This window comes from Polypterus senegalus, chromosome 14, assembly GCF_016835505.1.
Source record: "Polypterus senegalus isolate Bchr_013 chromosome 14, ASM1683550v1, whole genome shotgun sequence".
Classification (NCBI taxonomy): Eukaryota; Metazoa; Chordata; class Cladistia; order Polypteriformes; family Polypteridae; genus Polypterus; species Polypterus senegalus.
Window position 1 is genome coordinate 71906283 of NC_053167.1, and position 14051 is coordinate 71920333.

A 14051-nucleotide genomic window follows, 5' to 3' on the forward strand; every position below is an offset into this window, starting at 1 on the left:
AGTCGGACCACTGAAAAAAAGATGATCTTAGATCAAGTGGAAATCTGCACTAACCCTATCCTTCCCCTTCCACGGGGTTACTGTTGGCTGTGAAGACAATGGTGAATTGGTGATGGAGAAAAAAATTCAACTACATTTACATTTTTGTGTTGATTAACTATGGCAACCCAACACAGATGTCCTGATGACAGTATAGTATATGCATGTAAGTTTTTTTGTCAATTCCTTCTCTGAACTTCTCAGTTACACCAGCAAAAGACACAGTCACAATTTCAAATCAGTTTTTATTTCAACTTTACATAAAAGAGAAATATAGCTGTTTTCTGCCAGATGGAAAAAAATCATCCTTATAACAAAAATGGAAAGATGAAATGTAAACTGCCAAAAGCAGGAAATTCATCTTCAACTTCATCTGCAAAAACAGAATTAACAAGTACATTTAGGTATTAATCCTGTATGTAACCACACATGTTTAAAATGAACCAAAACACTTTATTATGTATGGTTTAAATTGTACAAACTCTACATTAATTAGTGAAAAATACATGCTTACTGTTTTGAATACATATTATTAGAATTCACAAGAAAAGATAGAATTTAAATTGGTTAAAGGTAACATTTCTTTTGAAAGTAACATTAACCTGAAAGTTGTTTTTTTAATTTTATTGTCAGTAAATACATCTTGTTTAAATAAAATACATCTTGTTTAGACATTGAACAAATTGGGCAATGTCCTGTGGGTCAGTTGGTTTGCCTGAACAAAGAATTGAATTTACTATGTGGTGGCAAATTAGTAATAAAGTGAGCACATACTTGCATGTTTTGTTCAGAAGTGACCTATATTGCAAAGATGTCATCACTTTTAAGTATTTGAACTAAGGTGCCAAAATCTTCATGCTTCAGGTGTAGCTCCTTCATAAGTGCCGAAATAAGTTTAGTAGATGTATGTCTTTGTAAAGATTCCTTTATTACTGGAGAAACACAAGATAATCTGAAATAAAAATAATAATATATATATATTCAGTGTGCAGTACACATATAATCATTATCTTCTACATTAATAACATGCATTCAATGTAATATTAAAACAGTGCACATTGAACTAAATCAAAATTTCTAGTACGAAAAGAAACACTTTTTAACTGTATTTTCTATTCCAATATTTGTGTTTGTCTGAAATAATTCACTCAAGTCCAAGAATATACGAATGCAAATCTGAAAATTCATCTTTGTAACAGTGTGAATTTAATACAGTGTTATCTGAAAAGAAAGGGCTGAAATTAAAATGTATTACCTCTTAAGAATTCTAAATAAAATTCAGTCTTTTTTTACATGCAGCATTAAGAACATCATTGTAATATTATCTATACAGTTCAGTATATATATAAAATGCTAAGGGTGGTGTCTGTCTGTCATGCGATTTGGTCGTATTTAAAAGCTTATGGCAACTTCTGCAACATTATTGAGGTTCATGTCTTTATTATGGCAAATTGTATAGGCAAACAGGTCGAGAAGATGACATGGATGAAAGAAAAGGAAGAACTGCAAGATATGCTGAGCATGAAGCAAAATACAGAAGCTAGGATTATGTGTTCCGGCATCTACTAAGCAACAAGCATGAGGTCCTTTGTGTTAACCCTGTCTTCTGTTTCATTAGCAAACTAATCTATTTTATAAAATCTAAGAACTTTCATTCATTTTGTTCCAGGTATGAGTGACATATAAGATGCAACCTTTTGTAATGCATATTTATATACTGTATGTATGTATGTATATATATACACTGTATATATATTTATATTTATGGAAAAAAAAAAGTAAATAGGCCATTTATCATGATGAGACTTAACTTATTTAAACGTCTATAGTTAGGCTTATGATACTGTTTTGTCTTGGTAAAGTTCAATATTACTCTACTTTCCCTTTTTGTATTCTTTATTGTGTAGATTTTATCAGAATGCTTCAAATCCCATAGACTTATCACTGTATCAACGTATTGTACTTTATAACTTCTTTGCACCTTCCCTTCGAAATCTATAACCTCAGGCAATTACAAAGAGTAAAAGGACAAGCAGGAGTTAAGTTACAACTTTAAATAATGTAGTACTGATAATATTCATAAAATAATAACAAGCAAAGTACATGTGAATATTGGTAACCATACTGTACATCCTGATAAATGATACTGTAGATGTGTAGTTTCAAGCACCTCACAGACTTAATAGTTACTTAAATGTCTCTAGTTATCACTTCTCGTCTCAATATGGCTGCCAAGTTGTGCTTTCTGCTCGTGTTCCTCTCTTCATTGCTATAGTGTGAGAATGATAGAGACTGAGAGGTAAAGCAACCAAATTTAGAGATTCTCTGTCCAAATCCTTACACCAATAGGGTGTTGTGGTACTTAATGGCCTCTGATTCAATACGAATCCCAAACAGCCATACTTCAAATTAATGGATACACACACTATCTTTTCACACCTGCCCCCAAGACCTTTGCTAAGCTGCAGTTTGCCAGGTAGGTAGTTTATGGCCATCCCGTGGTGGTTGTCTCTTATGAATGTTCTGCACAGAATCCCTCCAGAATGCGGTTTGAGTCACACAACCGGCCCAAAAACAACCCTGCAATAAAATTCACACACCGAGTCAATCCTGAAGATTCAGGGTTGGTTAGACATGAAAGCACTGCTATTCTCATCAATGAAATAAAATATTTCTCATGAAATACTAATATTACATTTGCTTTGTCTGACTTATACATATACATTCAAAACATTTATCAATTTATATACAAAATTTTACGCCACAACAGATACTATGCATGTCCACCACTCATCCATATAAACTCTTCAGTAAGTACAGTATATATTGACACCCCTTCTTTTTTTTTACATTTTTCTCCTGTTACATCTCTAAATTTTAAATCATGAATTAAAAATATACATTCAATAGATATTTATTTATTTAGTTTCTGTTTCTCCAGAAACATTTCTCATTTAGAAATATTACCCCTCACTCAATACTTTGTACACAGTTCTTTAGCTACAGTCCTTTTTGCTCATTCTTTAATACAAAGTTGCTGCATTTCTGTCAACTTAGATGTAGAGCTTTGGTGGACAGCAATGTTCAGATCATATAGCTCTGGCCTGACCATTCCAGGATTACTAACCTTCCTTTTTTCAAGCAATTCAAATTTTTTTTTCCTTGTGTTTTGGATCATTGTCTTTCTGGTAAATATATCTCTGCCCTAAACAATCTCTGGTTGACTGAAACTAGTTCTCACCAAGGATTTGCTTCCATTTGGCTGAATTCATGATGCCCTTGATGGGAACAAGCTTCCTGTTATTACCATTCAAAAACAACCCCAGAACATGATGCTACCTCCATGTTTGATAGTAGATATTGTGTCACTTTTGTGCTGGACTGTAATTGATTTCTGCCATAGAACTTTGGTTCTAAGCCAATGGGCTCAACTTTAGTATCATTAGACCACAAAGTTTTAAACCAAAATGTTTCAGATTTTGGCATGTGACATCTAGAAAACTCCAGGTATGGTTAAGTGTTGCCCAATCTCCTCAAGAAGCAGAATCCATTCAGAGCTGAAGATCTGGAAACTTTCTCCCATTTCAACCAAAGAGCTCTGCAACTCTGTTGTTGTTGTTGTTGTTGTGTTTGGCCTCTTTGTAATTTCTCTGACAATTGCTCTTCTTGCCTAGTTTCTCAGTTTGGTAGGATGGCTTGATTTTGGTAGTGTCTGTGCCAAGTCATTTTTCTATTTTATTACAATGAACTTCCATGCTGTTCTTGGATTTTTCAAAGCTCTCAATCTTTTTTTGTAACCAATTCCCTCCTAATAAGTTAATCTCGAAGAAACATGTGCAAATCCTACAGTTAGACTGTTCTAATCTGTTGTGAGACTTCACAAACTCAGTAATATTTATTGTGCAATTGAACACACGTGTACCTTATTAATGTATTTACCATGATTTAAAAAAAAAAAATAAAAAAGAAGAATCTCTCACTCAACACCAAAACTAAGGTGGGTGGAATCCTTATCAATTATTATTTTATTATTGTACATAATCATCTCTGTAGGAGCAGAAAAATACCATTCATTTAATTTGACTATCCAACACTGAAAAATGAGCTGGGGTGACTATATATTGAAGGCACTGCATACATGATATCAGAAGAAAACAAAAAAAGAATGGCCTAGCATTTTTTCAAAGCTGGCAACTTTCTACAAAGCGTGTAGCAAAAAAAAAATCAATTATCCTTTCCTTGAAAGATACAAAGCAGTAAAGACGTTAAGTCAGTAAAACAGAATGCAGAATTCAGTATTACTTCAAAAGATAATATAATCACATATACTTTTAAGTTATATGTAACTGCAATATGCTCTTAGTAAAATTAAGTAATATTTTAAAATAAAGATTTATAATTACTTGACAACAGTGTTAACATAAAAATGTACTGATTACTACCTAAATCACCACTACATACCCTGTTTATATTACTGCTTTAGTAATCAAAGATTCTTGCTTTGAGTTCTTCCATTTACAGAAGCATATTTATTAACTACTCTAAAATTCTTACACAGGCATTAGATGACAATGTATGTACTACTTTGTTGGTAACATCCTGTATCAATGTTCAACTCTCTTTTATTGTAGATGGGAGATTTTTTTTTTTTATCATGTTTTCCTATACATTTCTCCTTAATTCACACCCTACTCTATTCTCTGTACACCAATGACGGCAGGTCCACTGACCCTGCAGTAGAAATCATTAAGTTTGCCAATGACACCACCATCATTGCATTAGTTACCAATGAAATGGACCTACATATAGAAAGGAGGCGATATGTCTTTTGTCTTGGTGCGCTACCAATAACCGGATACTCAATGCCACCAAAATAGTGGAAATGGTAATTGACTTTTGCAAAAAGCAGTTACAACCTCTTCCTCTTAATGACTCTAAAGTCAACATGGTGGAATCTTTGTAATAACTGTGCCCAGAAATTTCAAACACTCTCAGCTGGGACATTAACACTACTTCCATCTCTAAGAAGGCTCAGCAGTGGATGTACCTTTTACATAAAGTAAAGAAATTAAATATTTCCCAGCCTATTTTAGTACCATTCCACAAAGCCATAACTGAAAGTGTGATCAAATTCTCCATTGCTGTCTGGTTTGGTTCAGCAATGGTCCACTCCAAAAAATAAATGACATTGTTTTGTGAGATCCCCTGAAAAAATAACTGTGCTCTTCCATTTGTTGTAGACTTGAATGTATCGTTGTGTCATAAACTATGCCAAAAGGATCACAACTGGCTCATCTCACCCAGATTATCATTTGCGTCAAAAACTTTCCTCTGGTAAATGTTTCAAGTCACTCAAAAACAGTTTCTTTCCCAGAGCAATAGCCCTCACAAACCAGTAGTTTAACCTGTCTTCCCCACTTGTTTGTGTATTCTTACATGTACTGTGTAAATGTGTGTATGTACAGTATATGCATGCGTGTGTGAATAATCACTATAAACACACACACACTACCATCTGCACATCTCCTTTATAATTGAACAATTCTGCAACTGTTTAGAATTTATGTTGTTTAACTTCCATTATTTATGCCCTTTTGTATGTGCTGTTATAAGCAGCTCCAACCCAAGTTAAATTCCAATAGATTAAATGCTACTGAATAAAAGTGGTTCTGATTAGTTATACTTACTAATCATGTCTGCCTACAGATGCTTAGAAAATCATTTAATCAAGAAATAAAAGATATCATATAATCATTTAAATTTTCTTTATGAGCAAAGGCAAAATAAATAAAATAACTAAAATAATAATAATAATAATAATGCCCCCAAACATCCCAGGTACCAAGTCACTTCAAACTGCAGAGTCACTCATCGTCTTCACTTGTAATAATGACTGGTACCAATGCATTTTAATGAGAATAGGAAAAAAGGAAAATCTACCCCTAGCTTGGTAACTAAAAATAATAGGCAAAACAATATGTCAAATAATGGCAATGATCCTAGCCTTAAGTTAAATGAAAATTACTGATTTGTTCTCTACAACAGAAGTACATAACATCAGTCTTTTTGGATGATTATAAATAGCAGAATTCCTGAAATAATAAAGATAAAAGAAGCAAGTAGTCTGCTGAAAGTATCATAAAAATACAGTACAATACTTAACCTTATTTTTAGAACAAGCAAGATAGTGAAACATAATGTTACACTTCCTTCAGAAATATTTTCTCTAAATAGACTGAATAACAAAGAAAATATATTTTTGGGCATTACCTGGAACAGATTTTCCTTTGTGACCTATTAAATTATTTTCTTTATCTGAAAAAAACGTACTGCCACTGGGCATATAAAATATAAATAAAATAACTCACTGAATGTGCCGATCAATAAATGTGGGTAGATAATCAGAGCAAGGCATTTTCTATTCTGTGAATCTGTGGCATTTAACTTTCTGCACTTGCAGTACATTTTATGATATTCAGGAGAAATACAAGAAAACGAAAAGCAAACTATTAAAAATGTATGTAGTTGCTAGGTCATACTATTGACAGATGTCTGAATATTTGATATGGATGGAAAAACGACCTATGTATATTTAAAAGTGAACAAGAAGCAGCAATTCAAATAATGTTATAAGTGTAGGATTTGTTATTCAATAAAATTAGGACATTTGGTCAAGGGACTGGATAATTTTGCCACACACTGTAGTTGACTGCTGCACCTTTGCTGTACTGTCAGCTACTATCTACTATCTCTGTGGTTCTTTGAAAATGCTTGTCAAAACAATAGTATTATATTACCTTTCAGGTACTGTTTGGATGGTGCAATTCAGTGTCCATTTTTAAATTACAGTACTGAACTAAACCATTTAGAAAGAGAGATCCTAATTGATATAGTTTGAACCCATTTCTTAATCTACAATTTTAGTTACTTCATCTTGAAATTCGTTGCAGGGTTGTTAATTTTGGAATTTGATAACCTTTACCTCAGATTCACTATTAACAATGATTCCTGAACAGACGTGAGCTTTACCAATAAAAAGATTGGCAGTGATTTCAGTTGTGCACAGGCAGAAGTCTATAGTAATTATATCCTTATTTTTTGACCATGTGAAAACTATAAGATAGTAAGCCATGGGGTCAAAATGCATATTAGTATATGTAGCACATTTCACTTTTGCACAGTTACTTGCTGTCAAGTAAATTAATTTTTCAATACATGTGCTTTCAATAAATACACAGTCAGGAAAATGATTTGTGAATATCATCTGTAACCCAGCAACATTTAAAAACTTTTAACCTATCTGATTGCTTTTGCAAGACACTTTAGATAGCTATGATAGATGGATACTATACAATAGGTTAACAAAGAATAGAAATAAAATAAAAAAAAGGAGACTGTGTGCTTGTAAAAAGCAATTTTTCCAATATTTTTAACTGTGCAATTAGTCTTTTATGCTGACAATTCCATTTATGAATAACTTACTACCTAAGGTACATCCTACATGGACCATATGGCATATAACCAATTTTTAACTTCATGATGCAGACTTCATTTATTATCCAAACCTGCAATCTGTTGTGATGAAGAAAGAAAAAAAATCACACATAATTTTTGACAGTGCTTTACAAGTTTCGACAGACCCTTTAGGCTACAATCAAGGTATTACAACAGCATCTGGCAAATGAGAAAGGATTAATATGAGAAATAACCTCTTCAGAACTGTGGTATAAATTGGGGGTTGTTTTAAAAAGGTAGTTAAAAATAATTCTAACACCAAATTTAAAAAATCATACTCAGCATTTAATTTTTGTAAAGTGGTTGCAAAGTTCACTTTATAATGAACACATGGATAACATAGTAATGTACTATGAAAACTTAAAATTAACTAAATAAATAAATATGAGCTTATTATTATAATCTTATTATATAGGTACAGTATTCCTTAAGAATGATCAAACCAAGTTAAAATATTATATGTGAAGTTAACATTTAATGGTGTACCTGATCTGCAGGTGGGAGATGGGATAACAATCGAGCAAGTTCACACACATAAATGATAATTTAAAACTACATAGTTGTGCAAGTGAAATTTAATAATCCATTGACGTGAAAGCTATAGTAGTATGTGTGTATGAAGTCTAGTCCAACAAATCTGACCTACTCCAAACTTAAGTATGTGAAGGCCTACTTAAAACCTAAGTAATTGATTGCCATTAGATGATTGAAAGTAAGCAGGGATATTAGAAGATGCAATAACTGACCAGAAATCATTTGGACATCTACTAGGTGAAGGCCTGTGTTTATGTTTTTAGTCACATCTGTGTGATAATAGAAGTTGTGTAAGAATTTAGTATTTTCAAACAAAAAAGAGTTAACATTAACAAATTAAACAATAGAAAGAAATAAAATACCCAATTCAAAAAGCCACATAAAATATTTGGCAGTAAAAAACTCTGACCATCTTATTTTAAAAGACCTTAACAGTAAGTACTCTAGGATATAGCACTTGTTAGTGACTGATAAAACAGGATAATCACTATTTTTCTATGGTATTTTTATTACAATAAGGTCATTCAAAATTAAATTTTATTTAAAAATAGCAAAATACCCACGCTTTGCAGTGGGGCAAAGTACTGCCTTAAAATTTTTAAGAAAAAAAATAAACCTTTTTAAATGGAGGGAAAATATACCAATAATTATTTGTTAAGGATCTCTATGTATGCCACTTTGTCAGTTCGGCCCTCCGGTTGTAATATGACCAAGCTGTGCGCTGAGCTTACTCTTGAGCATGCAATGTACAGTTGGCCATGTGAAAAGCAAACTTGCCTCAAATCTCATAGCTTGGATTGCTGCTGTCATAATCGGTTTGAGTTTCATGGTTTGTTTCAATTACGTTAGTATTTGCAGGACTTGTTGTGTTGAAGTAACATTCGGCATCTGTAAGCATACAACTGGTTTCATCGATAACTTCGCATCCAGCTTTTGAGAGTTTAAACATTCATAAACATCAAAGTGTCCACTACTGAAATTGTCACCTGTGAATGTAAGATGTTTAAGAGGCATTGGCGGTTCTCCAAAGGTGTAAAATATTTGGCTATTTTGGTACACTTGAAAGCGACAACCGAACAATTCAGCGGCAGCCATCAACTCACATGCAGTACCACAGGTGAAGGGCTTAAGCATTTCACTCTTATAGTGCCCCTTTGTAGTATAATTATCTCCTGTACCGTCATCAGTCCACACCTTGAACCTTTCCCAGTCATTCAATACATAAGACACAATATTCCTCCGGATATCAAGTGTGAGCCTGATATGGCCGTGCAATATGTAACACAGACAATGGAAAAGGCAGGCACCACCTCCGGGCATGGAAACCACTCGGTAAGTGACAGTTCTTTGATCGATGGTGATCACCTTGATAGACATGTTAATGGGCGTACCAAATTTCTTGAAGATGGGCCCATAGGTAACAAAGACCGTTGGAAAGTTCAATATGGCAGCCGACAGTGGTGTCATACCAACAAAATATGTACGTACATCGGTTTTGGTTAGCGTAGGGAAATCGCCTACCAAACTTCATGAAGATGGGGCCATAAATAAGAAAGTTTAACATGTCGGATGTTGTCGACCGTTATGACCGTTACATGTAGAATTTTGAAATGAAACCTGTTTAACTTTTGTAAGTAACCTGTAAGGAATGAGCCTGCCAAATTTCAGCCTTCTACCTACACAAGTAGTTGGAGAATTAGTGATGAGTCAGTCAGTCAGTCAGTGAGGGCTTTGCCTTTTATTAGTATAGATACAAAGACAACAAAAACCAGGGGTGTTCACAATCCATCTCCAAACTCAGAATAAATGATAAGAAATTTATAAAAACATGAACTTTGTGGCAGTACCATCTAATAAATATTCTATCAGCTTTCTGTGTCTTAATATCATCAATACTTTCCGTCAGGACTAGGCAAGTGCAGTTTCTTTTTTCATTTAATGCTAGACCTTTTTGCGGATAAATGGCAGACAGTTTGCAAAGAGGAAGGGCAGGGTTTTGGTGAGCCATCTATTCCACACTGGTTTTACTAACTGTATAGCAGAAACAAAACTCTTGCCACCGAGGACAGTGGCCTCCCAGCTGAAAGGAGACTGGAACCTTTAAAAAACATTGATTCAGTTTGGATTATACATCATGATATATGTTCAATGCCTGAAGACTACACCTTCACATTTGAACTGGAAGGATCCAACAGACTTTTCAAGTATGGTGACTATATATTCTATCTACTTCATTGTCAGTTTATCTTGTCACGCTTGGGTCACAGATTTGCACAGAGGCACAGGAGGTCGTAGAAACAAGAAGGATTTTTATTCAAACACTGCAAACACATGAGCTTAAACATGCTCCATGACAAGTCAGAGATGACAGTTCCGCTAGGAGCAGAGACAGAGATAAAAGCAAACAATCAATTCCAAATCTGACAGGCGCTGCACACGGCTTTTAAGTCGGTGGAGTACCGCACGAGGCTTGTATTACGCGTTATAGTGCAAGGATAAGGAGCAATGTGAGGGTAGTCAGTGTTTCAGGCTTTGTGGTTTTCCCAGGGGCGTTTGTCTCTATTTGGGGTGCGATCAGCCCTCCAGCTCACAATCTTTACTCTCATATTTGGATTACATATAGAATTTGATAATTTTTTTGGTAGCGCTGATGGTTAGTGTGGTGTTGCTACAGATCATTAGTGTTTATGTTTTAACACTAGAATCCCTGAAGCGTATGATAAATGTTGTAATCCTGGGTCAGCTTAAATTCCTTTGCACCTTTTCTTTAGTGTCTTTTGTTTTGCAAATGCGTAGATCAACACAAGCAGCCTGCTATCCTATCCCCACACCGCTGCAGCGCAACTCGGAAAAAAAGTTCTCCCAGCTCAAGTCTATTTATCTGCTTGTAAGGTGCCTGGAGTGGAATAGGGTAAATAATACATTGTTATTTCTAAACACATGCATTTCATGTGTGTTTCATGTCTACAATAATCTGGGTAAATACAGGATGACAGAAAATGCGAGGCAAGAAAATGTTGAACACATACCTAAAACAGAAACTATTTTCATGTTATAGTACTAATGAGAAAATTTTGACATGAAGTGTATAATGTGTGAAAACTGGAGTCCAAATATCAAATAAACACTTTCAGAAAAGATACAAGTATAACAAAACAAGTGTGCTTTTATTCAAGAATAAAACTGATCAAAAGGAAATCGAGTTATGGTACGATGCTGACACAATTGTTTGGGTGGTGCAGTGGTAAGAACTGCTGATTCATAATCAAGAAGTTGCCGGTTCAATTCCGGGTGCTTCCTAGATTTACCATCTTGAATAGTGAGTTGCTCTTATTGTTACTATTATAGAAATAAAAGCATACATTTGATTTGATTCTGTAACAGCCGGTGTAAATTTATGGTACTTATAAAGGTTAGTGTTTTTTTTTTTTTAATTCAGTTTTATTCTCTCAGTACCGTTCACGCTCTCCCAGATCTGACACTGGTGTTTTTTAAAAAAAAAAGACGTGCTATAACAGAAGTGAACTCAGATGATAATGAGGGTTCTGCATCGGAGAAACAGAACAGAATCCCTCCCCGCAAAAAATGTTCACTCACACATAAGAACAACGCAGCTGCACTAGGCATAAAAGCCGTTTGGATGCAGCAACAGGTTGGGCGTCATCCTGCCAGTGAATCTGCCACACGCATGTCCTTCAATGAAACAGCACGTCTTACAGAGCTCGCCACAGTATCGGGCAATGTTCCATTTGCGATTATGTTTCTTGATGGCACATACAATGTCAGCATGGCACTTCCAGATCTAAAGAAGTTGCATAAACTCATTTTTAGAGCCATAGTAAGCTTGAGTATATCAACTTCCTTATATACATTCACCTAAAGGATTATTAGGAACACTATACTAATACGGTGTTTGACCCCCTTTCGCCTTCAGAACTGCCTTAATTCTACGTGGCATTGATTCAACAAGGTGCAGAAAGCATTCTTTAGAAATGTTGGCCCATACTGATAGGATAGCATCTTGCAGTTGATGGAGATTTGTGGGATGCACATCCAGGGCACGAAGCTCCCGTTCCACCACATCCCAAAGATGCTCTATTGGGTTGAGATCTGGTGACTGTGGGGGCCATTTTAGTACAGTGAACTCATTGTTATGTTCAAGAACCCAATTTGAAATGATTCGAGCTTTGTGACATGGTGCATTATCCTGCTGGAAGTAGCCATCAGAGGATGGGTACATGGTGGTCATGAAGGGATGGACATGGTCAGAAACAATGCTCAGGTAGCCCGTGGCATTTAAACAATGCCCAATTGGCACTAAGGGGCCTAAAGTGTGCCAAGAAAACATGCCCCACACCATTACACCACCACCACCAGCCTGCACAGTGGTAACAAGGCATGATGGATCCATGTTCAAATTCTGTTTACGCCAAATTCTGACAACAGAAATTGAGACTCATCAGACCAGGCAACATTTTTCCAGTCTTCAACTGTCCAATTTTGGTGAGCTTGTGCAAATTGTACCCTCTTTTTCCTATTTGTAGTGGAGATGAGTGGTACCCGGTGGGGTCTTCTGCTGTTGTAGCCCATCTGCCTCAAGGTTGTGCGTGTTGTGGCTTCACAAATTCTTTGCTGCATACCTCGGTTGTAACAAGTGGTTATTTCAGTCAATGTTGCTCTTCTATCAGCTTGAATCAGTCGGCCCATTCTCCTCTGACCTCTAGCATCAACAAGGCGTTTTCGTCCACAGGACTGCTGCATACTGGATGTTTTTCCCTTTTCACACCATTCTTTGTAAACCCTAGAAATGGTTGTGCGTGAAAATCCCAGTAACTGAGCAGATTGTGAAATACTCAGACCGGCCCGTCTGGTACCAACAACCATGCCACGCTCAAAATTGCTTAAATCACCTTTCTTTCCCATTCTGACATTCAGTTTGGAGTTCAGGAGATTGTCTTGACCAGGACCACACCCCTAAATGCATTGAAGCAACTGCCATGTGATTGGTTGATTAGATAATTGCATTAATAAGAAATTGAACAGGTGTTCCTAATAATCCTTTAGGTGAGTGTAACACATAATAACCACAATCACTCCTATTAGACAAATTCAGAGCTGACAAATAAACTCATTCATGTCTTTAGGATTTGGCTAATGGAAAAAAAAAAACAAAAAAAAAAACCCATCAGACTACCTAAAGAAAAACCATGCAGTTACAAGCAGAACATCACATAATATAAGGCATTTCTAAACAGGACAAACATCATTTATCTGTTCTAGTATTGCTCTTAAATATTCATTAAAACTTGTCAAGGTTTCCACTAGAACTACATGCTCAGTAAGGGTTAACATTTCTGTGTGTGAAGAAGTACTTCCCCTTAATTTCCACATAGAATTTTGAAGACCAGAATTAAGATCCTAAGTTTGGTTAAATTGCCTTAGCCTGTCAAGAACAGGACATGCTCTTTAGTCTTGAGATGCATTAGTTTGCTGTTTTCTAAAGTTTCTGTAACTGCTAGGTCTTTTTCGTGGCATACATGTAGTATTCCAAAAGAGGTCTCACTAGCATGTTGAATATTCTGAGCATAACATCCCTCGATTTATAATTAGCATTTTTACAATAAAATAAACATTCTCAAATTATCTTACACCAATTCAGGGTTGTAAGGATTTGCAACCTATCCCCTCAATACTGGGCATGAGGCAGGAATCAGCCCGGGATACCAGTGGCACTCCAATGCAAGGTATACTCATACTCACAAAAAGGCTAATCTGGAATGGTAAAATTAACCTACCTTTCACTTTTTGTCCACTGAAAAGAAAAACAAAAGATGAAACTCCATAGGGGCATTGACTGGGCACTATAGTTAACCTAGGATGTAGGATCCACAAGGAAGCGGCATTAACCACTTGCCATGCCACCCACTAGTTAATATAACCTAACAATTTTATTTGCCATTATT

The 14051-nt window shown here is 35.3% G+C and overlaps 1 protein-coding gene across 1 annotated transcript in view; it reads right to left on the minus strand.

The window, feature by feature from the left end:
- Positions 1–264: 264 nt before the first annotated feature.
- The window catches only part of rpap2 (RNA polymerase II associated protein 2), a 125038-nt gene continuing 111251 nt past the window's right edge, over positions 265–14051 (minus strand). The window contains exons 12-13 of the mRNA XM_039734428.1: positions 814–991; positions 265–412 (exon numbers count right to left, since the gene is read on the minus strand). Coding sequence (XP_039590362.1) covers positions 838–991 — 154 coding nt within the window. The 3' untranslated portion in view covers positions 265–412; positions 814–837. The remainder of the gene's footprint in view (positions 413–813; positions 992–14051) is intronic.